This window comes from Lonchura striata, chromosome 9, assembly GCF_046129695.1.
Source record: "Lonchura striata isolate bLonStr1 chromosome 9, bLonStr1.mat, whole genome shotgun sequence".
Lineage (NCBI taxonomy): Eukaryota > Metazoa > Chordata > Aves > Passeriformes > Estrildidae > Lonchura > Lonchura striata.
This window is the reverse complement of record NC_134611.1, coordinates 2180822-2206089: the sequence shown is the minus strand read 5'-3', so window position 1 is coordinate 2206089 and position 25268 is coordinate 2180822. Positions and strand designations below refer to the sequence as shown.

The window sequence follows — 25268 nt, the reverse complement described above, 5'->3', positions numbered from 1 at the left end:
ATACAGCCCTTGGCCTTCTCGGGCTCATGTTTAGCTGCTGTCGACAAGCACGGCCAGCTCCTTTCCCGCTGGGACACTTCCCAACCACTTTCCCCCAGATTTCGGGGGGGTCTGTCCCAGCGGACTCCATCTACCCCCACCGCAGGCGCAGCCGGCGCTGTCCCGGAGGGAGACCCCGCCGCTCCCGCCATCACCCCGGGACGCAACTTCGCTCCCTGACACTGCTGCCACGTTTTGGGCCGCGGCACCGCTCCGCTCCCGCCGCCCAGCCCGGCCCGCCCGGCCCGGGGCCGGTCCCGCCTCACCTGCTTGTAGCGGGCGTACAGATAGAGCAGCTGCTCCTTGCTGGCAGCGGGCAGCAGCGAGGGGAGCCGCTCGGCCGCCTGCTCGAAGAGGGCGGGCAGGTCCCGGGCGGGCAGCGCTGCCGCCGGCTCGGAGCCCGAGCTGAGCTCGCCGCCGCTGCCGCCCGCCGCCGACAGCGGGGGCGACGCCATGGCGGCCGGTCCGCCCGCCAAGCGCTCCCCCGCCGCGCCTCGGTACGCGCCCGCGCCGCCCGCGGGAAACGCGCGCCGCGGGCCAGGGTTCCGGGGGCCGCCGACAGGACAGGGAGCGACAGAATCCGCCGGATTGGGGAACAGCTCCGAGATCAGCGAGTCCAAACCCTCCCCCAGCAGCACCGAGGTGTTGGCCACCAAACCGTGACCCCAGGTGCCACAGCCAACCGTTTGTGGACGGCTTACAGGGATGGTGCCTGCCCTGGGCAGCCTGTCCCAAAGACTCACCAAAGACCCCCTCCACATAAAAACCTTCCTGTTATCAAATCGAAACCTCCCCTGCCGCAACCCGAGGCTGTTTCCTCTCATCCTGTCGCTTGTTACTGGGAGAAGAGGCTGACACTGAGCTCATTCCACCGTCCTGTTAGGGGGTTGTTCCCTGAGCCGCTCCTCACCAGAATTTTGCTCCAGAGCCTTCCCCAGCTCTGTTCCCTTCTCTGGAGTTGCTCCAGCCCCTCAGTGTCCTTCCCGAGTTCAGTGGTCCAGAATTGGATGCAGGATTCGAGCTGTGACCTCCCCAGGGCCCAGCACAGGTTAAGAGGGTGGATCTCAGAGCCGACCCAGTCCCACTCCCCACCATGGCCAGGTGTAGCAGGCACATTTCTCTCCCTCTTAGGATTTTTCAGAGAGGTGTACAGAGAAAAATGAACGAGAAAACAATTTCTATTTCTGCTATTTGTTTTTCTTACGTGGAATGTGTTTAGAGAATTGTTTACTTGGAGTGAGTTTTTGATTAGATTCTGGCGACAATTGTTTGAGCCTGATGGTTAATCTAATTTACCTGTGTTTAGACTCTCGGGAGAGGGTCGTGAGTTGTGTTAGAGATAGAATTAGAAAAAGTAGTATGTAGTTTTAATATATTCCTTTTTATATAGTATATTAATGTATTTTAACCATAGTTATAATAAAGAAATCATCCAGCCTGAGTCAAACATCGTCATTTCTTCCCATTAGGTTCACCTACATTTACAACAGCCAGGGTGCTCCAAGCTCCATCCAGCCGGGCGTCGAGCACTTCCAGGGCTGGGGCAGCCACAGCTTCTCAGGCCAACCCTTCCCGCACCCAAAACCAAACCCCTCTGCGCCCGCCGCCGACCGCTCCTCCTCCTCTTCTTCCTCCTCCTCTTCTTCCTCCTCCTCTTCTTCCTCCCGGGAGCACAGGAGGGCGCTCGCGGGCCGCTCCGGGGCGATCCGGGCGAGCGTGGGGCGAGTGCCGGGGACACCGGGACACAGCGCCCGGTGTCAGCCGGAATCCTCCGGGGACACAGCGCCCGGTGTCTGCTGGGATCCCCGGGACACAGCGCCCGGTACCGGCCGGAATCCCCCGGGACACAGCGCCCGGTACCGGCCGGGATCACCCGGGACACAGCGCCCGGTGTTAGCCGGGATCCCCGGGACACAGCGCCCGGTGTTAGCCGGGATCCCCCGGGACACAGCGCCCGGTGTTAGCCGGGATCCCCGGGACACAGCGCCCGGTGTTAGCCGGGATCCCCGGGACACAGCGCCCGGTGTTAGCCGGGATCCCCCGGGACACAGCGCCCGGTGTTAGCCGGGATCCCCGGGACGCAGCGCCCGGTGTTAGCCGGGATCCCCGGGACACAGCGCCCGGTGCCAGCCGGATCCCCCGGGACACAGCGCCCGGTACCGGCCGGGATCCCCGGGACACAGCGCCCGGTGCCAGCCGGATCCCCCGGGATGCGGTGCCGCGTTCCCAGGGGTGAGCCTGCCCTGCCCGGGGGTCCCAGCCAAGAGCCGTCCCAAAGGCGGTTTATATTTATCCCGGTATCTGCTTCGGGCGGAAAGCTTCCCTCTCCCGGGCACAGCTGTCGAGTCCCGTCTCCCTCCTTCCTCCAGCCCCGAGTGCCCCGGGGAGCCCTCGGCCCGCTCCGTGCTGTGGGGGCTGAGAGCTGGGGCTCTCGGTTTTGGGGTCCCTGTGTCACCCCGAGGCGCCGGGTGATGATGAGGATGAAGGCGCTTCCCGCACATGCCGTGGTGCCTCCGTGTGGCATCTCCCAGCCGCATCCGACTCACCGACAGAACAGAAAATATCCTGAGCTGGAAGGGACGCACAAAGATCATCGAGTCCCCCTCTTGGCCCTGCCCAGAGCAGCCCCAAGAGTCACGCCATGTGCTGTTCAAATGTTTCTTGAGCTCTGTCAGCCTTGATGCTGTGCTCACCTCCCTGGGGAGCCTGTTTGGTGCCCAGCCACCCTCGGGGTGAGGAACCTTTCTCTAATATCCAGTTTAACTCTCCCCTGACACAGCTCCATGCCATTCCCTCGGGGCCTGTCACTCTGATGCTCCAGCTTGCTGCTTTGTCTGTGTTGGGGTTTTTTCCACCTCTAAGAAAAGCCTCTGGCACCCAGTGAGGCTGTGAAGAGAGTAAGAGGAGAAAAGCCAACCTTTTCCATTCAGCAGCCTGTGAGCAATGCATGAACCTGCTTTTCCATCCATTTTCCAGAGGAAAATGCAGGAGCTGTAGAAAAAAAATAAAAAAAGACATTGCATGAGAGGCAGGAATAGTCTGTCTTTTATACTCTTGCTGTCTTAACAGCCTTACTGGGTGCTGGAGGCTTTTCTTAGGGGGAGAAAAGCCCCCAAATAGTCAAGGCAGCAAGCTGGAGCATCACAGTGACAGCCCCTGAGGGAATGGCATGGAGCTGTGTCATGGGAGGGTTAGGATCAAAGCTCCTCACCCCGAGGGTGTTGGGCACTGGAACAGGGTCCCCAGGGAAGTGGTCACAGCACCAAGCCTCGCAGAATTCCAGAAACATTGGCACAACTCTCTCAGGCACATGATGGGATATTTGGGGCTATCCTGTGCAGGGCCAGGAGCTGGACTCGATCCCTGTGTGCCCCTTCCCACTCAGAATATTCGATGTTTCTGTGATCACTGAAGCACCTGGACACAGCCAGGGCCACCAGGGCCACCAGAGCGTGTCCCTGGCCCTGAAGCGGGATGAATGCAGGTACACCACAGCCCTCCATGGAGCAGGAGGGGATCCCTGCACCCCAACGTGCCCGAGTGGGGCACTGGGGTCCCCCCCTCTGCTCAGCATCACACTGGGGAAAGATTCAGCTGTGCCAGAGCCAGGAACGCGCCCACTCTTCCCCCAGCTGCTTTCTGCAGGGACAAAGGGTACCCTGCTAGTCTGTGACCCCCCCAGCCTGTGCAGGGGGTGTGAAGCACTGGTTTGAACTGGGAAGGGGGGGGAAAGGCTGAACCAACTTGGCTCTGTCACTTAAAAAAAAATTTAAAAATATATATATATATGTATGTGTATATATATATATATATATATATATATATATATATATATATATACACGTGTGTGTGTGTGTGTGTGTATCTGTGTATATATATATATATATATATATACACATACATATGTGTGTGTGTGTGTGTATGTGTGTATGTATATGTATATGTATATGTATACGTATATGTATACGTATGACTGACTAACACCCAGCCTGGTCAACAAACTGCAATATTAATTTATAAGAAATATATATTATAATTATTATATTAATAGAATATATTAATAGATCATATACATATGTTAATATATTATATAAATATATAATATATTAATATATTATATACATATACATAATAGATAATAGATATTTTATATATGGCATAATATATTAATATATATTATAATACATACTATAAATATATATCTATAATTAAATATTTATTTATAATAAAATAATTTTATTATTATAAAATTTATTATAAAACATTATAAAACATGTAAAATACATTTAACATATTCTAAAGTATAAAAATATTATAAATTATTATACTATTATTATAGAAATTTAAATTTATTTTTTAAATTCTAATTGATTTTTATTTTTTTTATTACTTCTGTTCCCACCACTCCCCAGCAGCCCCGTTCAGCTTCACCAGCTGTGCCGGCTCTCTTTCACTTTTTCCTTGCCTTTTTATTCTTTAATTTTTGTTCAAAAGAGGGACTGCATGGAGGGTCTCATGCTTCCTCCCACTCCCTCGGTCTGGCAGGCATGGGAGCATGAGTAATAAAAAAATAAAAATCAGTTAGAAATTTAAAAATAAATTAAAATTTCTATAATGAGACGACAAGAATTTATAATATTTTAGAATATTTAAATGTTTTTTGCATGTTTTATAATATTTTATAAAGAAGTCTAAAAAGTGGAGGTTTTGGGAGCCTGGTGTGGAGATGCTGAGTTTGGGGATGCTGGCTCAGACTGCTGCTCCTGCTCTGCTGGATAATGTCGATGTCGTTGCTGGGATAGAGCAGGATGGGAGCCCAGCCCTTCTGCTGGATGCACCAAACCCTCACAAACACAAGGTGGGGCAGGGCTGGGACAGCTCCCAGTCCCCCCAGTATGAGCCAGGTGAAATTCAGCCCATTCCCCCAGCTCTGCACTGCAGAGAACACAAATCCAGCAGCATTACAAGCACCGAGGAGTCAAAAAAAAAATCATGCAGGGGCCTTGCACAGGCTGTGTGTGTGGGTCTGGGATAGCAAAGACACAATAACAGGCTGTGACCAGCAGTGCCAAGCAGGGAAAAAATATCCCTGCATAATTATCATCTCCATCCTGCTGGTCAGCCTGGAGACCTGTCATTGTCCCTGTGCAGAGGGCAGAGGCCAGCACACACACCAAGCCTGAAAGCTACATCTGAAAGGATCCCTGCCAGCTAAGCTATGATTACTTTTTTTTTTTTTTCCCCACAACAAAAGGAGAATGAGGCAATTAGGAGCTGGTTCGTTTGTGGACGTGCCTTTTACAGTGGGAGACACCTGCCTGTGGAGGAGGAGCAGGCTGGGGATGTGTGTGGCTCCCGAGGGTGAGTGGCACGGGGAACCAGTGGCACTCCCCTCCTCTGGCACAGCCCCCAGCACACGTCTGATGCTTTGTCAAGGCTGACCTGGAACAGAGACATTTCTTTATTCTTTAGCTTTAGACACAGCTAAAGAATAAAGCAGGGATTTATTAAAGGGCCTCAATGGATCCACCTTGGGCAGTGCAAGATCCCAGCCAGGGCTGCACCCAAATGAACCAAAAATGGTCACAAAATGGACAGCCAGTCATGGGGGCTCTCACTTTTATAAGTTCTGCTCCATTTGCACATTGGAGTTAATTGTCTGATTCCAGCTTCAGCCCATGCAGTCCCATCCTGCTTGTTTTTCTCTCTTCAGCCCACGTTGTTTGTGCTCTTGGGCCTGAGATTTGGATCATTTGTCCTTGGTCCCCAGCTGGAGAAGGAATTGTTTTGTCTCCCTGCTCTGTGAAGAGAGCCACCATCCCCTAATATGAAGCTCAGAAGAGCACACTAAAGCAGCAGAGAATCTGAAAAATACAAAAGCTAAAACCTGAGGCATCACATCAACCTGGCATAGCTGCTCCTGTGGTTAATAAATGTCCCCTCCTGTCCCCTGAGCTCCTCCAGGCTACCCATTGCATATATTCTCCTCCTGCCACTCTTCTTTTCTTTGTCCCCCTCATCACTTTTTGGGTGATTTGATCCCTGCAGCGACGTCCCAGGGGGAGAACCCTCCTCTCCATTGTGCCTCCCACCATCCTCCTGCGAGGGCATAGCAGGAACCAAGAGGGACTCACTCCTGACTGAGCTTTTGCCAAACATCCCTGTAGGGCACCACCAAGCCCGGTCAAAGCCAAGCAACCCCACGCCTTGACTGCTTACGGAGCCTGGAGCTGCGTGGGTGGCAGCTGCCTGCCAAAGCCATTTCTTGGCAAAACACGAGCTTAATGCCTGAGAACTTTTTCCCTGGCCCTCAAGCTGACAAAATCCTCACTGTGAAAACCCAAGCTGTGCTGCCAGTTTCGGGCAGGCAGCACTCGGGTGCGACGCTTGGGGCTTCATGCTTTACCCCACCTTCCCTTCCATGCTGCTACCACCTCTTGTAGCAGCGTGGAACAGAACCTCTGCTCTGTGTCCTGCACCCAGAAGGTCCTTTCCCTGCTCTGGTGGCTCCCCAGATCCCAAATGCCTCGTGCAGAAAGCAGACCCAGAGCACAGAGCCCTGCATGGAGCAGAGCCACCCTCCTTCCCCGACTGGAGCACAGGGGCACTGGCGTGGGGCTCAGGCTCCCAGGGCACTGTGTGCCTGTGATTTCCTTTAGGAATATTGATTTTTCAAATGTATTGCTACACATATCACAGTACCTGGCTCACCTTCACCCCTGCTCTCTGCACGCTCACTGTTTTAGCAGAGAGATAAAAAAACCCTGCTCCTTCTTCCCCCTGTGTGTCCCCTCTCAGCAAGGCACAGCAAATGCACACCCTGATCAGTGTTTTTGGGAAACAATACCTGTTGTAGCAGCCAGGACCCCACAGTGTGGGCCTGGTTTCCGTGAAATGGAAATGGAGTCACAGGCAACAGGAAAGCAAGATTCAGTACTGGCTAGGGAAGAGGTTAAACAAAGAACTGAGGTCTCTGCCCTGGCTCCCCTCTCATGCATCACCTCCAAGGAGTCTGGCTCCGTTGCACATTTTCCCTGCATTTGTTAAAGCAGCAGGGCCATTTTTTTGTGTGTAATAAAGGGAGTCTGGGAGAAAAAATGTGCAATTAGCACATCCATCATATAGGTTTTTTTATATATCAATAAAACATCGATCCCCTCCTTCCATAAATCCCTGCACTGTGCTGAATACAAATCAGTGGCAATGCATAACCCCCCTCAGATGTGCATAAATCTGCCTTCTCCTGGCATAACATTAAACCTCTGAAATGCTGATGGAAAAACTCCTCTGGTAGGTGCTGAGCACTGATCCCCAAGCATGCCCCAAGCCCTGCTGGGCTGACATCAGCACCAGTGTGGTTGCAACACAGAAACTGGCCAGAGGTGCAAAGGTTGTAGCTGGAGTTGTGCAAATAGTGAATCTTTCTGTGGAGAGAAATATCTCAGCTCTAAGTTTTTTGGTTTGGAGCAGCCAGATGAAATGTTGTGTGTATTCTGTTTTCTAAATGGAAATTAAAAGGAGAAATTTTGGTTTGGTTGACCTAGAGTATTTTGTTTGGTGTGAAGAAAACACCACAACATTTCTTTTTGTTTCATTTTATTCAGCTATACTTAATCTATCCTCTTTCCTTTTTTTTTTTTTTTTTTTTTTTTTTCATCCAGCAGGAAAATCTGGCTGTTGGACCTGGAGAAAAGGAGTGTCAGGGGAGACCTTATTGCTCTCTATAACTCCCTAAAAGGAGGTTGTGGCCAGGTGGAGATCAGTCTGGTTGCAAGAGACAGGATGAGAGGAAATGGCCTCAAGCTGCACTAAGAGAGGCTCAGGTTAGGAAAACATTTTTCAGGAAAATGGTTGCAAATGCTGGAATAGGCTGCTCAGGGATGTAGTGAGGTCACCACACAACAACCACAGCAGAGCCCTTAGCTGTGAAACAAATCCCACATGGTTTTTTACTGAAAAGAATGAAAGAAAAAGTCACTTCTTATGTGTGGGGTTTTTCACCAGGATAATGATGAAATTTAGCTCAGTTTTGATGTTTCAGTTGCCCAGAAATTTTGTGGAGAAGACAGAGCTGAGGTGTTCAGCAGGAAAGCCCAGCTGAATTTGGGCTGCCACTTGCACACTGCCCTCAGCTCACATTGAGTGAATAATGCTTTTATTTGTCACTGCCCTGTCACTGCAAGACTGTGGATGTCCCTCCTTCCCTTCTCCATCTCCCCAGGCAGGGTTCTCTGCATGCCTCGGGTACCCAGCTCCCAGATTCCCTGGCAGCTTGCTGGCCACTGCTGAGCTGCCTGGAGCACACCAAACACCCCCCAGGCAGGAGATCTGGTCTGTGCTGCTGGAAAGAAGTGCCCAGCAGTGATCCTGCTGGGATGCTGTCCCCACCTGCCCCCCACCCTGGCCTTACCCGGGGGCACCAGGAGAGTTTCTCCCCAGTGAGTGCTTGGACCTGCTGTTCATCCCTGCAGAGCCCCTGGATAATCCCCTGTCCTCTGTCCTCTCCAGGGAGATGAACACCACCAGATGAGCTCTCCTTACATCCTGCATCCCTCCCCAAACCCTCCTTGCTCCCACATTCTTCCCTGGAAGCCTCCCTGCACTGGGGCAGGGATGCAGCTCTGGAAAAGCTGCTCCTGCTGCCGGCTCAGCTCTCCTGCAGCGTGCAGAAATGGAAGGGAGTGCCTGTAATTGCAGCTGTCAGGAGTAACAATCACAGGGCTGCTGTTATAAATGGCTCCAGCCTGACTTTTACTTACAGATTTCCCTCACGTGATGCCACGAACCACAAAAGATAAAACCTGCACCACAGAAAGGTAATTTCAGCTTCTGGCTCTGTGGAGGGGGATTTGTGCCTTGTTTTGGCTGTAAAATAAAGCAGGCATGGTGTGTTGGGGAGTTTTCATGAACAGGGTGGGACTGCTGGGGTATGTCTTTGAGTTTTATTTGCAGCATCAGCCTCATTACACGGTTGAGACAATGGAAAGATGGCAAAAGCTCACGTACAACTAGCAGTAGCTAGAGATTTATTTGCTGCAGAGCATTTTAAAAACTTTCTGGCCAACAGCATATTGCCAAAGCTTACAGATAGTTGTTCTAGTTAATTACTAAAAGCACACCTACACCTGCTTCACACAATGCTTGCTTGTCTGCTCTCTATTAACAATACACAATACACAAGTTCAGAGTTTTCTATTCTTTCTCTTTCTAAAGCCAACTTTTCCCAGCTTTCTAAAAATCTTATTACCTTTACTATTTCCCACAGCATGGCTTGGGCTGCAGGTCAGCATGTCCTGGTGGGGCTGGGGTGGCTCAGAAGAAGGGGACACCCAGTGTCTCCTCCACGTCACCCTGCAGGGGCTGAGCCCAGGTGTGAGAGCCCCTGCCCATTCAGTGGCCCCTGTTAGCCAGAGAAGGGTTTTAGGCTAATTCCTGCCAGATTTGTAAAAATTGTGATGATGTCTGGAGACAGAGAGGATCTGCAGGGCATGGGGGTCTCAGGCTGTGAGGGTGACCCTTGCCAAATCTGCTGGCATTGCTTGGAGGCCTGAAGAAATTCCAGGGAGTCCCACATAGGTGTGGTTTGTTCCAGGGCTAATTTCTGTGGTGAGGACAAAGCCAGGCTGTGTCTGGCTCACAGCTGCCATCAGAAACCAGAGATCCAGCAGAGCATGGAGCTCCCAGCATGGACTTATCCAGAGCTGGGATGAGAACCCACCTGATGTGCTGCCCTCTCTCTCTGCCCTGATGGCACAAGGACCTCTGGAACACATCCCTACTTGCTTTAAATGATTGTTTCTGATCTGACATCTGTCCTGAGGCTGCAGGACCTGGACCTGCATGTTGTGGTACCTGTGGATGATCCAGACTCAGCCCTGGTGCATAAGGAAATGATCCTGAGGTATGTGATTTCCTTCTCCAGGCCAAATGAGACCTCCAGGGAGGAACAGACAACCTAATGCTGTCCCAAGAGATGTCCCAGCTGACTGGAGCACAATGTCTGGCACCTGCAGCCCACTGGGGACATCAGCAGGAGATGAAACCCTAAGGATTCTCTTGACTCAGGGCTCAAGCTAGGCAGGGTCAAGCCAGGTTTGGCAGGAGCAGCTGTTCTTTCCCTAAAACCACAGGATCATTCAGGTTGGATAAACCTCTAAGACCACTGAGTCCAACCATTAACTCAGGACTGCCTTGTTCACCACAAAACATGTTCCTAAGCATCACATCCACACTTTTTTTGAACAATTCTAGGGACCTGGGTTCTACCACTGCCCTGGTTTGCCTGTTCCAGTTCTTGAGCACAATTTCAGTGGAGAAATTTTTCCTAATATCCAATCTAAATCTCCTCTGGAGCAGCCTGAGGCCATTTCCTCCAGTCCTGTCAGAGAGGAGAAGAGATTTACTCCCACCTGGCTATAGCCTCTGACCACAGCCCTTGCAAATAGGAAGCCTGTGGCCTTTTGTGCACTTTGATAAGGTCCAGAGGTCGTTAGAAAACCCACAAAGCTATGTCAGGATTTCCAAAAACTCTTAGGAAGTCCAGCCAGCTTTAGAAGTCTCTGCCACAGCTATTACCACACACCTCAAGCTCTCTGGCACTCAGTTTTCATTGTCATTATTGACACACTGGATAAGAGACACAAGTTCAATGCAGAGAATTGCAGTGACATCCTCCAGCATGTACCAGCTCTGGTGTCACACAGGGACATGGGCTGCTCTTCCCAGCAGGACCTCTCACACGGCATGACCCCAGTCCTTGGCTGTGTCATGGGAGTGGCACAGGAAAGAGGAGTTCCCCCAGCTTTTTCACTGTGCTTGTGGCAGCTTGGTGCCTGCAGCATCGATGCACCAAGAAATGCCAATATCTTGTGTTTCCAGCACAGCTTGCTGTGACTCTGGTGTGACAGTGGCACTGGCTGTGTGACCCAGCAGCAGCTCCATGGATGCTGTTTCTCATCCCAGGTCACCTCCATTCCTGCTGTTTGGTGGGTTTCCTTCACTCCCCTCATGTGGTGTATTCCCCTGGGAAAGGGCCAGCGGTCAGGGAGGCAGGAGTGTGTTTAACAAGGCAGGTGAGATTGGTGTAAACAGGACAGGAACGGTCCCAAGGCCACCTGGCACTATACCAGCCCCTGTTCCCTGGAAAACATCCCAAAGGGATAAGGGTCTGTGCTGCTCCAGAGCACGGTGGGGTAATCTATGCATGGTGAGGTGCAGTGGGGACAGCTTCAGCAGGGGGATTTAGTAGTGCAGCAGTCCTGGAGATGGATCAGGGATGCTGGAGGCACTTCCCAAGCTCTCCTGGAAGCAGCCCAGGCAGCCCTGGGGCTTGGAGGAAGCAGCTCTTATTTCTTCTCTAGTTTTAGACCTTTTCAGTGCGTTCAGTTTTCTTAACCACTGGTCAGCTGCTGTCTTCTCACACAAAGCAAGCGTGCAGAAATTAAAGCAGGCACGTATATGTGGGTTGGAAAGCATCCAGGAGCAATCACTTACACACCAGGGAAGGGCGTGAAACCCCCCCCATCTGCTCCCGGATTGAGGCAGCACAGCGAGTCCCCAGCCCTGGCACAGCTCCCAGGGGCTCATCCCAGCGGGGCACGCTGCGCTCCTGGCAGCCCCAGGGCAGGGAACCGCCGGGGAGGAGGGCTGATTTCGGAATTTCCAGGCAGGATGCTGCCGAGGGGACACGTGTGAGCTGCCAGGAGCTGCCGGGAGTCAGACCAGGAAAGGTCACCCGGTGCAGAGGCAGCTCTGCTCCCAGCACAGGGCACGCTCCTGGGAAAAGGGAGCTGCTTCTTTCCCCCTGTAGCTGCATCCCTGAGTGTTCCAGCAGCAGCCAAACCTATAAATGGGTTTCCAGTCAGGGCGATGTTGTTGCCTGGTGTTGGGACTTTTAACCTCAGGTGTGTAGCCACGCATGGGAAAAATCCTCTCTTGATGATGTGCAAGCTCAGCAGGGCATGGTTACAGCTCACAGACCCATGTCTGCATGAGCTGCCCCATCCATGTGGGGAATTTTGAGTCCTAAATCCACATCTGAGATGGACTCAAGTCCCAAAGGATCAAATTCAGTCAGTCAAATTCAAATTGACCCTGCTGCATCCAAGGTGGAGGAAAGCACAACCCCTCCTGGCAGGTCTCCTCCTGAAACAGGGAGAAAAGCATCATCTTACCCACCTTGGAAAATCTGCAGGAGCTGCCAAGGCAGTGTGTAGAAGAAGATGGATGGATACCAACATCCCTGCCACTGGAATCAGATCAATCCACTGCATTATTATGTCCTGGAAGCCACTGTTTCCCCTGGCTTTACAGAACTTCCTGCAGGCGGCTAACCTGGCTGTATAAACACTCTGCTCCCAGTCTGACCTTGTGCACTGCCTCTTCCCTGGGGTCTGGGACCCCCCCAGCTTCTAGTGCTCATCATCACACCCTCATTCGTGCTCCAGGGAGAAGAAATATGAGAAAAATCAATAGCTCCAGCTCAGGGGGATATGTGCATTTTTGCACTGGGAAATCTGATATATCGACCCCGTTCCTCAAGACAGCCATCGATGGAGCTGGTAATGGGAGGGCTCAGGGCTGGGGGTTCCAAGGCCAGGGCTGATGCTCTATTGATCCTGGCAGTCAGGGCAGCTTCTCTTGGTGTGATTTACTCAATTCTCTTGTTGTTCCACATCAAGCTTGTTCCCAATTTGCTTTTACGTCTGTATTTATTTATTCCTTGTTTTCCTTGCCAAGCAGTGGCAGTGAAGCCTCTGGGTCATCCCTCTGGAGCAGGAATCCCCACATGGGCAGGGCAGGGCAGGGCAGGGCAATGAAGGATGCAAAGAGCAGCGTTTGGCCCTCCTGATGCCTCCCCTGCCTCTGCACCAAGGCTGGGATGGTCTACTGCTCCCAAAACCCTGGGATTGGGCATTACTTCTTTTGTTTTCAGTGGAAAATTGACTTTATCTGCTCAGATTCCACGGATGTTGAATGACAAGGGAATTTAGGGCATTTTGTAAATCACACCAATCCCCCTGACCCCATGGTCCAGGCTCAGCCAATCCTGCTCTGCTCATGGGGCCAGGGATGGTCATGCACTTCCTCCCATGCCAAGTGGAGCCCCTAAATATCCAGGCATCTTAAAATCCTTTTGCCTGGGGAAAAGGTGGGAGGAGGTCCATGGGTTTCTTGCATTGTCTCCTGTGATGGAAAACCCTCCTCTTTGTGATTTTATGAATGTCAGTAAAGCAAATTTTCCCTTGGCAAGACTATTTTTTCTAAAGCCTTTTTTTTAAGACTTCTTTTCCCCAGCGATGCAGAAGCTTTAAAAGTATAATTATATATTTTAAAAAAATCCCACCATGCTATTTATAAATTATTCTATATGCTCCCAACAAAGCAAGTGCCAGACTGCACTGGCGGAAAGCCCACTCCTTGCTTGGTTTTAAAATGCAAATAACATTGCTTCTGTGATTTTTTTTTTCCTAACTACAACAGCATGGGGGAAATCACAATGCAAACTCTTTCCTGGAAAAAGGAGAGAGAGAGATGAGGAAAACGTGGCAGCCTTGTGCAAGGGAGGTATGGGGAGTGAGATTCAGACCTGAGGTACAGAGACTGGGATCCAAACTTGGGCTGTGGGGACAGAGATCCAGACCCAAGACTAAGATTTTTGGGCCCAGCATCCCTCCTCAGTGCTGCCTGGATTCCCCCTGCCTGCCCTCCACCCAGCCGTGGGCGGAAGGCAGTAGAGGCATGGAAGAGTGGTGGCCTTTTCTCTTTCATTTAAGGCTTCTCCTTGCCCTCTCTCCCTTCCTGCATTCCTCCCCCAAGCCTGGATGTGCAGACCTACGAGTTTTGAAACCTTTAGAGGAGTTGGAAAGCCCCAAGTCCCAGCAGAGCAGTGAAACACGAGGATGCTTAGTGTGGTCCCAAGGGGTATCTGATAACGGGAGGCAGGGATTTGCCAATCAGATATTTGAATGGAGCTGTTTCTACTGGGCAATGGTGAGCAAAGAACCCAGCTTCTGCTCTGCCTCCCCTGTTACCATCTGTCTTCATTTAATGATAAAAAAATAGCATTTATTGATATAAAATAAATAAAGGGTGGGGGGGATTGCTGGTTATTTTCCATCATGAAAATCACCAGCTGTCGTATCAGAAGACATTAATTTATTATACACCCCAGTACGTATCCCAGGCAATGCCTCCCGCAAATAACAAAGAGAATATTTATTTCTTAATCCTCTTTTCTGCCCCCCCCGCTGCAAGTTATCTCCGGGAGCCCGACAGGATTCAAAGGGTCGGGCTGTGACATGCCAGCTGTGACATGCCAGCTCCCCGGGGCTGGAGCAGGCTCGGCCCGGGGCGATGTCACCGGTGTTATCAGGCACAGCTGATGCCAAGGTGAGGCATGGAAAAGCCACTGACCTGCGAAATGTAAGTCAAGCTGTGCCACTCGTGCCAGGGCCAGCGCCGGGCAGGCTCGCTGAGCGCCAAGCGTCGCAGCGAGGGCACGAAAGCTCCGCTCGTTTAAAGGGTTTGCTGCAAGCGTAATTAAGAGATGGTATCAGCGAGAGCCAGGCGAATCTCAGCCCTCGCAAATCACAGATCCCCGAGCCTGCACAGGACCCCCATAAATCTGAGCAGCAAACGAGCTCTGCGGGTGTCAGGGGGAGGGATGCTCCGGCAGCTGCTGCCAGGGAGGGACCTTGTGGTGCCGAGGGGATGGGATCGGCCCTGCCGAGGGTGGGAAAAAGATGAAAACTGTCACACCAAAGGTTGGGAGGCTTGAAGGAAACCAAAATTCATTTCAAAGGAGGTAAAGCCCCAAAAACAAGCAGCTGGGGAGTGGCAGGGTTAGGGCCACTGAGGATCTTTGGGATAACCAAGGGTTGCAGCCCCCTGCCAAGTGGCTCCAGTTTGGTCCCTCAGGCCATGATCCAGTGGGTGCCAAATCCCCAGCTCCAGGGGTGTCTGTTCCATGGCAGACATGGCCCTGTGCAGGTGGGTTTGCTCCAACAGCTGCCCTGGAGTCCCTACTCCCCTCATCCCAGCCTGGCACTGATGGGCAGTACAAGGGCAAAGGCGGTGGAGATCATGCAGCTTTTGGAAAATTTTCCCTTTCCTCTCCACACCCTTTATTTTCCCCTCTTATCTTTCTTTCCCTTTTTTGCTGGTCTCGTGTGGCCCGTCAGACCAGCTTCCCTTCTCCCTCAATCCTTACTTACTCTTTCCTGCAGTTTCTCCTATTCTTTCTCCCATCTTCACCTCTGTTCTCTGTCTTTCCTCTCCTTGATCCCTTCCCATTCTGCCACTTCTTTTCTCCCATGTGCACCACTCTCCCTGCTACACTTCTCCCCTTCTCATCCCCTTCCCATTTCACCTCATCTTCACACCATTCCCTTTTCATCACATCCCGTCCACATCCCATCATATGCTAATCTCATCCCATCCTATTCCTTTTCCAATACCATTCCAATACCATTCCCATTCCCATTCCCTTCCCATCTCATCCCTGTCCCCATCCCCACTCTCATCCTATCCCATCCCATTCTCATCTCCTTTCCATCTCATCCCCATCTCATTCCCATCTCCATTCCCATTCCCATTCCCATTCCCATTCCCATTCCCATTCCCATTCCCATTCCCGTCCCCATCCCCATTCTCATTCCGTTCCCCTTCCTGTTCCCATTCCCGTTCCCATCCTCATTCACCTTCCTGTTCCTATTCCATGCTCCTGTTCCCATTCCCATTCCCATTCCTATTCCCATTCTCGTTGCCATCCCCAGTTGCATGCCCGTTCCAATCCCCGTTCCTGTTCCCATTCCCATTCCCATTCCCATTCCTGTTCCCATTCCTGTTCCCATCCTCGTTCACCTAACCGTTCTTATTCCATATTCCCATCCCCATTCCCATTCCCATCCCCATTCCCATTCCCATTCCCATTCCCATTCCCATTCCCATTCCATATTCCCATTCCCATTCCCATTCCCATTCCCATTCCATATTCCCATTCCCATTCCATATTCCCATTCCCATTCCCATCCCCGTCGCAATTCCCATCCCCATTCCCATCCCCATCCCCATTCCCATTCCCATTCCCATTCCCATTCCCATTCCCATTCCCATTCCCATTCCCATTCCCCGTTCCCGTCCCCGTCCCCGTCCCCGTTCCCGGACATCCCCGCACTCCCGGGGCTCGCGGGTGACGCTCCCGCGCCCCAAACCGGACCCCGACCGCGCGCGAACCGCGGCGCCCCCCGGCGGCGAGCGCGGGAACGGCGCGTCCCGCGGGCGGAGCCGGGCGCGGGCCCCGCCCCGGGGCGGCGGTGCCGGGGACGGGCCCGGGGCGGAGCCGGGTTCAGGCCCGCCCCGGGGCGGCGGGGCGGCGGTGCCGGGGACGGGCCCGGGGCGGAGCCGGGCGCAGGCCCCGCCCCGCGGCGGTGGGCGGGCGGCGGTGCCGGGGCCGCGCGGTGCCGGTGCCGGTTGGCTGCGGGCGGTGACGGCGGGAGGCGGTGGCGAACATGGCGGCGGCGGCGGCCGGGGAGGCGGCGGCAGCGGCGGGGCGGCGCTGAGGAGGCCCGAGGCGGGCTGAGGAGTGGCGGGGCGGGCGGGCGGGGGCCCATGTGCGGTGGCGGCGGACCCCCCCCGCCCCCCACTACCGACGCCCGGTCGCAGCCAGGCGCCGCCGAGGCGGCTCTGCGGGCGCGCAGCGAGCGCGGCCCCGGCCCGCCGGCAGGATGAAGTTCGCCGAGCACCTCGCGGCGCACATCACCCCCGAGTGGCGGAAGCAGTACATCCAGTACGAGGTACGGCCCCGGGCACCGGCCCCGCGCCGCGGGGCGGTGCTGATGGAGAGGCGGCGTGTGCGTGTGTGTGTGTCCGCCGCGGCGGGCAGGCTGCGGCGCTGGGCACCCCCCGGCCGTCCGCTTCGTTAATTACGGAATTAATTACCGCCCGTAAGCTCTTGCCGGGGGACGGAGGTCCGGGCACACGCGCGGCACCGGGCACCCCCCCGGCCCCGGCGGGGGCTCGGCACCAGCGCCGGTTCCCGGAGGAGCGGTGACTTTGAGCGCTCCCGGCCTCCCAAGGGCGATCCCGCTGGGCTGGGCAGCTCCCGGCGCCCTCCCTGCCCTGCCGGCGGCCACCGGCACCGCTCTGGGCTCCCCCGAGCCCCCCAAACTGGCTCCGAACCCCCTTCAACTCCCCGAGCCCCCCAAAACTGGCTCCAAACCCCCTTCTACTCCCCGAGCCCCTCAAAACAAGCTCCAAACCCCCTTAAACTCCCCGAGCCCCCCAAAACTGGCTCCGAACCCCCTTCAACTCCCCGAGCCCCCCAAAACTGGCTCCGAACCCCCTTCAACTCCCCGAGCCCCCCAAAACTGGCTCCGAACCCCCTTCAACTCCCCGAGCCCCCCAAAACTGGCTCCGAACCCCCTTCAACTCCCCGAGCCCCCCAAAACGAGGAAGGCAGCAAACCTGCATCAGCTCCGGTTTTATGATGGTTTTTAAGTAAGGCTCTGCAGCTCGCTGTTCCACACTCCAGTCGGGGCGTTTATGAGCACTGTTTGCACCAAGTTCTGCTGCATTAATCGTGAATTATCTGCAGAACACAGCTTTTTCGGGCTTTATCACGGCAGCCTGCTAAAGGTCATGCTGATTGCTTCGTTTCGGATTTATCACACCGATTCTGGGCTTGGTTGGAACTGGACGGAGCTGGAGGTGGTTATTTGTAGTAAAACCATTTCCTATTTCAATGTCAGCAGTAAAAGTGGCAGGTGCCAGCGATGTCTTTTCCACAAGTAATAATTAAATCTAGACAACGGAAAGCTGATTATAGGACAGCCACGATCAGCAAAACTTCTTGACTGATTGACTCAGTGAAAACCACGCAACATTTGTTGTTGTTTGAGGGCCTGTATTTTATCCCTAGGACTATAATAGCAATTTATTTATGCTATCCATATTAATCTGTCTGCATTGGCAAGGAAAGCCACATTTATCTTAGCTTGCTTTGTTATAATGTCGAGCTTGAGAAGTTTATATCTATCCTTTTCATTCTTCCTTTGTTTTCCTTTACCTGACTGCAGAGGAACGGATGTTTAAATAAAAGCTGCAGTTGGATTTGGCTTTACAACAATATTGTGATCTCCTTGAATTATGTGGAAAGCTAGATGGCCAGATAATGCTATCAGTCTTTGAGGTGGAGGAAAACCATTGTCCTGGTAAAATAAAGGGCCAGCTTAGTTCCGCATCGTGTCTCTAATGGGTTATCCCTGTGAGAGTTGTCTTCTGTTCCTGAAAACAGAAAACTTGGGTATCTTCCTAAGAGCAGCTTTGGAGATGTGTTGGAGAGGAAGGCAAAGGGGAAATAAAAGGGTGAAAGATCTAGCTGCATGCTGAGCAAACAGCTGTGCAGAGAGGGGAAGGAGACCCAGTGAACTACGACACCTCGATTAATGTGTGAAGAGCTCTGCTGCTCGTCGGCCGCTGTTTTCATTATGGGAGGTTAATTTTCAGCCGTTTTAACTAGGGCACTATGATTATGTCATTCTCCCTTCCTGCAGCCCAGTTTAAGATGTAGATTTCAGTAAAAACTTCCTTCAAGTCGTTGCTCTTTCTAATCACAAGTAATCCCCTCCTTGGATAGACAGCTTAATGTGGAGTGAAGGAAAATACCAACCTCACCTTCCCTTTCAGTTATAACTTTCAAACTCTTTGTTTGCCTTGTTGCAGCTGGCTGGATGCGAGTCAGCCTCCTGCTTGTGCATATTAGACTGATGGAATAGCCTGGCATTTATTATTCAGTAACTGGTGGTCGAGTGGGTGCAGTGCATAAAAGCCCAGCACCACCTCCATTTACTTGTTGATTATACCTGGAGCAAAAAGCACCCAGCCTTCCTTTGTCCAGAAAAATTCCCAGGTGTTGATTGGCAACTGTGAGGGTTAAACTTTGCCTGTGTTACTTGTGTGCAGTGCTGCTTTACAGAAGGTGTCACAGTAACATTTTCAAAGGTTATTTGTATATTTAATAGTGTTATAATGTTTCTTCTCCTCACAGTTTATATGTTTTCCTTCTTAATTAACACAGGAACCACCTGAGTTCAGAGATCTTCTTGGGTAGGTTTTTAACTCTGAAAAGATTCTTCCTGTTTCCAGGATTTCACATTCAACATCACAGAATTCTGGAATGATTTGGGTTGGAAGGGACCTTAAAGATCATCTTGTCCCATCCCCTGCCATGGGAAGGGGCAGCTTCCACTATTCCAGCTTGTTCCAAGCTCCATCCAGCCTGCCCTTGGACACTCCCAGGGATCCAGGGGCAGCCACAGCTTCTCTGGGCAACCTTTGCCAGGGCCTCCCTACCCTCAGGGAAGATTTTTTGCCTCATATCTGATCTAAGCCTGCTGTCTTTCAGTTTGAAGCTGTTCCCCATGAGAGGACTAAAAGATGATGCAGAAATTGCTTTCTCTAAGTCGTTCTGTATCATAAAGCTTACACGCCCTCATCTTTATTTTCCACTCTGGTATTTGTGGTCATTTCCACTGGAGAGCAGGTGATTCCTGGAGCCTGGCAGGACCCAGGTAACCTGTGAGATCCTTCCATGGGATTTGGAGCAAGCTTTGCCTGTCAGACCAGGTGTAATCTGTTGGTGATAACCTTGGAAAGAGGAATGGGATTGTTGCGTTTTCAATACCTAAAAGTGTAGTTTCACTTTCAGGTGGTGTTAACCAATTGACAGCCCTCAAAACTTCTGACCATCCACATGCTCTTTCCCTCCAAAAAGAATCAGTTTAAATATTCTAAGTGTGCTTGTAGGAAATGTGGTAGTTGCCTGAGCTTAGGGCTGGCAGTCAGGGTGAGAGCTTTAGGGAGAGCAAAAAACATTCATTTTCTTTAAACAGACATAAGTAAGATATATTTTGGTATTATTTGCTTTCAGTAAAAGCTCTGCAGTGACCATTACTGTACGTCTAAGCTCTTTGAGAAGGAGCACTTGGTTTACAGAAAAGAGGGAAAATGGCAGTGAATGCTATTCTGTTTCATTCAGCTTTTCCCAAAGACATTTACCATGACTGAGCCAACAATAATGTGGAGCTTTAAACCATGATGGACTTGATTTGGCTTTCCATTCCAAATTTCCATTCTAAAGATTGCATGAAATGATGTGGATGTGCCTCACCCTGGCGGCAGCAGTGGAGGGCTTTGCTCACCTTGTTTTAGGGGGTCTGGCAGTGCATTTTCTTCTGTAAAGTGAGTCACATTTTCCTAGCCTGTTAAACTACAGCTGTGATATGCACTGCTTCGGTGTACATTTTTGCCTTGAGAATTTTGGGCCACTCACTTACCCCTCAGTTCCTTTGGAAAAATATGAAAATGAAAAAAATGGAAAACAGGAAAAACATGAAAACAAACACAATCCCAACTTTTTGTGTCAGATGACTGAATTCTCATTTCCACATAGTACTGAACAAATTCAGGTAACTCTTGCATGAATTTCAGCTGATGCTTTCTTTTTTTTTTTTTTTGGCTAGGAGTGTGCTCTGCTGCATATAATGCTCATTTTTGATGCAGGGAAATATTTGGGTTGCTAGTCCTCTATCCAGAAATCCTCCTGGGTTCCTTTGCTCTCGTGTCCCTCTCTGGATTGCTTTCAGGAGGAGAGCATTGCTCAGACTTCTAAATGTAAATGTGTATCTGCACATCCAGCTGATGGAACTGTACAACTCACTTGTCCAGTTGCCAGATGGCTGTTTGGTTGCAGTAAATCTGGCCTGAAATTGTTTCTCAGCAGAAGTTTGATGGCATTTTTATAGGAAAAATACATAATACCTTTGAAATCACAACAGCTGTGGAGGGAGGAGCAGAACAATTATTACAGGTGCAAAGTTCATGGGAGAGTTGGGTAAAGGTGTGAGCAGGTGACCTCCCTTCCCTTTTTTTAATGGTTTTAAGTCATTTTGCTGTTGCAGAAGAGGAACAGGTTGCTAAGTTTTAGGCGACATTTCTCCCAGACACCACCTGCAGCAGGAAGTGGGTGGGGGCAGAGGATAGCTGAGGTTGCCTGCTTGCCTTCAGAGTGTCTCTTGCAGAAACGCTTTCAGTTTTTGGGAGGTGGCCAATTCTGCTGTCAAACCCAGCTTCATGATAGGCAGTTCACACCCAGGCTTGCCACCTCCTGACACAAATCTGTTGTGCTATTTCACTATTTGTCCTTCGGGCTGTTAGCAGACGAGCTAAGTGGTTTGAAAGACTCCTTTAAAACAGTGGGTTGTTTTTTTTTGAACGTTTTAAGGTTTTTGTCCTTGATTTTGTTCACTGATAAGGTCTAATGGTTGCATTTTCAAGTGTTTTCTTTTTGCCTTTTTTTTTTTTTTTGTTCCCTTATATGTATTTACACAAGTTGACTGATGGTGTAAGGTGTAGCACTGGCACAATCTAAAGCAGGGAAATAACCCATTTTGTTTAGTTTGAGGGCACAAACAGTAATTCTTGAATGTTTCACATTGACAGTGATGGATAACTTTTGTAAATGATCGGTTCTAAGATTCTGTAATCTAGAGGACTAAATAGTTTAGGTGTGAAGGAGCACTGAGTGTTTAACTTTCAGGTTATTGGTTTATTTATATAGGTCAGGAAAGCAGTAACAAAATCTGCTGCCCTGCAGCTGCCAGATTGTACTATGTCAGTCTGCATGGGGAGAGGTCTGTGGGACGACTGACACCTTCAGCTTTCAAGATTATTTAGTGCAGGACTGTCAATGTTGTCCTTTGTAATTTGTGTTTTTAAAAAATGACTGATAAAACCAGAGATAGGCATTATACCGGGTTTACCTCTGGTTAAGAGATGAGTTGTTACTACAGTGACTTTCAATATGCTGTCTCTTCTGGTTTGTTTGTCTTGTGTCACGTCGTGGTTCATGGAAAAAGTTACAGGTAGGTGAGGATGATGACTGGGATGGAAAAGGAGGAAGATTTTTTGGCTATTTGGTGTGCAGAGACAGATCATGTGCTGCTGACCAGTGAGTCCTGGGGGGAAGGGACTGAAGTGGCCAGTGCTCCTGAGCAATTTTAGAAAAGCACCAAGAGCAGAGGAGAGCTGTGCTGCTGGCATGAGGATCATCCAGCAGTGGCTCAGTTGGGAAAACAATTATGCAAGTGACCTTTGCTGAGACCTCTGTGGACTCAGGAGCCAGACCTTTGGGAGATGCCAGAGCTGCCGGTGTAAGCAGCCACCTTGGGTATCTTGTGATAAACAGACTTGTCCTTTAGACCTTGTGTTTACCCAATGTGTTACAACAGCATTCAGTTCCCTGCTGCTGAGCTGATGGTTTTTACCTCCAGGGTGTTGGGGGATTTGTCATTTAACCTAGGAGGTTTTATCCTGGGGCACTGTGACACACACCTCTGCTTCTGCTATCTTTTGGGGTTATGGAAGTATGGGATATGCTAAGAATCAGGCAGAATAGATAGGAACTGAGAAGACCTGAATTACTTTTTTTGTTTTACATTTCTGTGGGCTCAAAAATGAGGGAATAAGGTCAGTTTTTTGTGGTGGTGGAGGAGGGTACTCATGTTCAGTATGGGTATTAAGGTGTGAGGTGTGTATAAGCAAATCACTTTGCAGTAGGAATGGGTTCTTTGCTCTGGCTTTTAGTTCCAAAGTTATGGCTAAGGTTATTCATGAAGTCCTAGAATGCTTTGGGTTGGAAGGGACATTTAAGATCCTCTTGTTCCAACTCCCTGCCATGGGCAGGGAAACTTTCCACTAGACCAGGCTGTTCCAACCCTGTCCAACTTCAAGGGATGGGGCAGCCACAGCTTCTCTGGACAACCTGTGCCAGGGCCTTACCATTCTCACAGTAAAGATTTTTTCCCTTATATCTTACTCCAACCTGCTTCTGTCAGTTTGAATCCATTTCCTCTTGTCCTGTCATTCCTGGCCATTGTCCAGATGTTCCTCAGTTCTCTTGGAACCCCTTTAGGCACTGGAAGGGGCTCTAAGGGCTCCCTGGAGCCTTCTCTTCTCCAGCTGAACACCCCCAGCTCTCTTACCTTGTCTCCATAGCAGAGGTGCTCCCACCCTCTGAGCATCATTGTGACCCTCCCCTGAGCTCACCTCATTCCTTCAGTCTTTGGTCTGAATTCAGTTTATGTGGATGTGAGTGAGCAAATCTCTATCCTGTGTCTGGAGTAATACCAGCACTTTCACAACTGCGTGGGAAGAAGCCTTCCAGAAAGGAGCTGCAAGGCAGCTCATGGTGCCTCCAGGACCTGAAACCTGATTCATTAATTAATTCTGGCTGGTGTTAATGTTGCCCTTCAGTTCCCACCTGTAGAGAAGGCCATCACCCTTGGTTCCCTAATCTCCTTTATCATGTTGTCTTCAGCTTTTAGAATCGATGTGTTTTTTGTGATCCTGTATAACAGTGATGAAAAATCCCTGAGGCTGCTTTTCCTCCATTTGCTTTGACAAACTCCTCTGTGTCACGCAACACTTCAGGTTTGGTTGTTATTTCTTCCATTTTTTTTTAATGTAAAGCCCTTAGCATCCTACCAACTGGGAAACATTTTTCCAAAGGAAGATGCTGAAATGTACACTTGGAATAAATTTTATAGATTAGTAAGATACCAGGCTTTAGACAAAGCAGTCAGTAAACATGAACCCGTTTCACTTGTGAACAGAAATACGTGTGATAGCCTTGACATTATGTACTATAGCTTTCTGTGCCAGTCTGCAGGATAAAAGGGCTTTAATTGCTTTTGTTTTTAAACAGGCATATCAAAACAGTGTAATTTTTTTCCTCTTTTAATACTAACTGTGTTTCTTGTTCTCTGCCTCTCCCTTGCAGGCTTTGAAAGAGATGCTATATGCAGCTGTGGACCAGGCCCCTTCTATAGAAGGTAAGCAAATTGTAACCCATAGTTGTGTTTTTCTTGGCACTGGGTGCTGGACACGTAGTCCTGCTACTTTTCTGTCCTCAGTCCTCCTAAATTGGTAAACTTAATATCCTGATGGGCAAATGCCTGGCCTTTCGCAGCCTGCATGCTATATTTGATTGTTAGGACTCTTTGTCCTCTTTCCTTGGGACAATAAATGTCTTTGTATAGTTTGAGACAGCAACAGCTGGATTCCTCTTGCTTATAAGGTCATTCAGTGGTGGAAGTATTTTCTTCATTGCTTGAGAATAAAGCTTTGTTTTCCTGTGAGAGCCTGCCACTCTGGGAGATAGCTGGGCTGGAGAGACACTGGTTCCTGGTTTGTTACTGGTGATTTGAGCTGGAAGAGTCTCATCCTTTTGTTCTGTGTCCTCCCTGAATGCTGTGCTGCCTCTCCCATGTGGGCATGAGTATATCTTCTTGTTTGCATGTGCTTATTGCCTCTGACTACTCTAGCTTATTCTAGTAAGGTGTTTGGTTTTAACCTCACTGAATGTTAAATGGTTTGTTTAATTAAGTGATGATCTGTGCAAAATTTCTTAATAGAGCCTTTTACTTTCTGTATCCTTCTTCCTTTTGTTGTCTTTTAAGTACTGAAGCCTCTGTGTTGCTTCCTTATTTTCTTGCCCTTCATGTGGATTTCCAACTGCTTTATAACCTCCTTACCTTTATTATTTTCACTTTTATTGCAGAGTTAATTTTACTAATTTCTGAACGTGGCTCTGAGCTTCTTGTATATTTATAGAGCAGGAGAACAAGTGTTGGTGTAGTCGGTTGTCTAACACCAGTAATACTGGTCACTCTAAATGTTAGGCCATTAATTACTTTCCTTTTGTTGATTAGAACTGGGAAATGAGGTGTGATGTAGTTAATGTGATTTGTTTTTTAAATTTAACTCGACTCCACCTGTTCTTCGATTAGAATTTTAAAACCAGAGCTGCAATAATTTGTAGTTTAAGAGAGTGTATGTGGGATGGGGCAGTCTGTCCTTAAACTCTTCAGAGATGCATTCCAAGCTGAAAACTTTGTGGAAGCAATGCTCAGGCAAGTGTAATTTTTAGATTTAATCTGACACTTAGCAGCTCACTCAACTCATCATGCTGATTTTGTTAGAAGAATCATACTTTTCTCTAAAGTACAGGTCCTGGAACTAGGTTTCTAAAGATTATGGTCCTAGAATCCAGAATCTGTGGGTTATCTTTGGAAAACTCAGCATACAATGGCAAAGACTAAGTCTTGCTTTATTATTTTAAAGTAGCAAAATTCCATAAAACTCACCACAAAACTTTCTCTCCAAGAGCA

General features: G+C 50.1%; 2 protein-coding genes and 1 long non-coding RNA gene across 3 annotated transcripts in view; 1 reads left to right on the top strand and 2 right to left on the bottom strand.

The window, feature by feature from the left end:
* The window catches only part of ACBD6 (acyl-CoA binding domain containing 6), an 80415-nt gene extending 79906 nt beyond the window's left edge, over positions 1 to 509 (bottom strand). Inside the window, exon 1 of the mRNA XM_021545838.3 lies at positions 306 to 509. Within this exon, the coding sequence (XP_021401513.1) occupies positions 306 to 494 (189 nt within the window). The 5' untranslated portion in view covers positions 495 to 509. The remainder of the gene's footprint in view (positions 1 to 305) is intronic.
* An 11411-nt stretch (positions 510 to 11920) lies between these two features.
* LOC110478959 (uncharacterized) lies at positions 11921 to 17885 on the bottom strand. The gene is made up of 3 exons (XR_002466842.3): positions 17506 to 17885; positions 14455 to 14568; positions 11921 to 12183 (listed from the first exon to the last, which is right to left on the bottom strand). It is a non-coding gene; the product is annotated as an uncharacterized LOC110478959 (long non-coding RNA).
* Positions 16678 to 25268, top strand: part of XPR1 (xenotropic and polytropic retrovirus receptor 1) — a 114135-nt gene continuing 105544 nt past the window's right edge. Inside the window, exons 1-2 of the mRNA XM_021545923.3 lie at positions 16678 to 16835; positions 23879 to 23930. Coding sequence (XP_021401598.1) covers positions 16767 to 16835; positions 23879 to 23930 — 121 coding nt within the window. The 5' untranslated portion in view covers positions 16678 to 16766. The remainder of the gene's footprint in view (positions 16836 to 23878; positions 23931 to 25268) is intronic.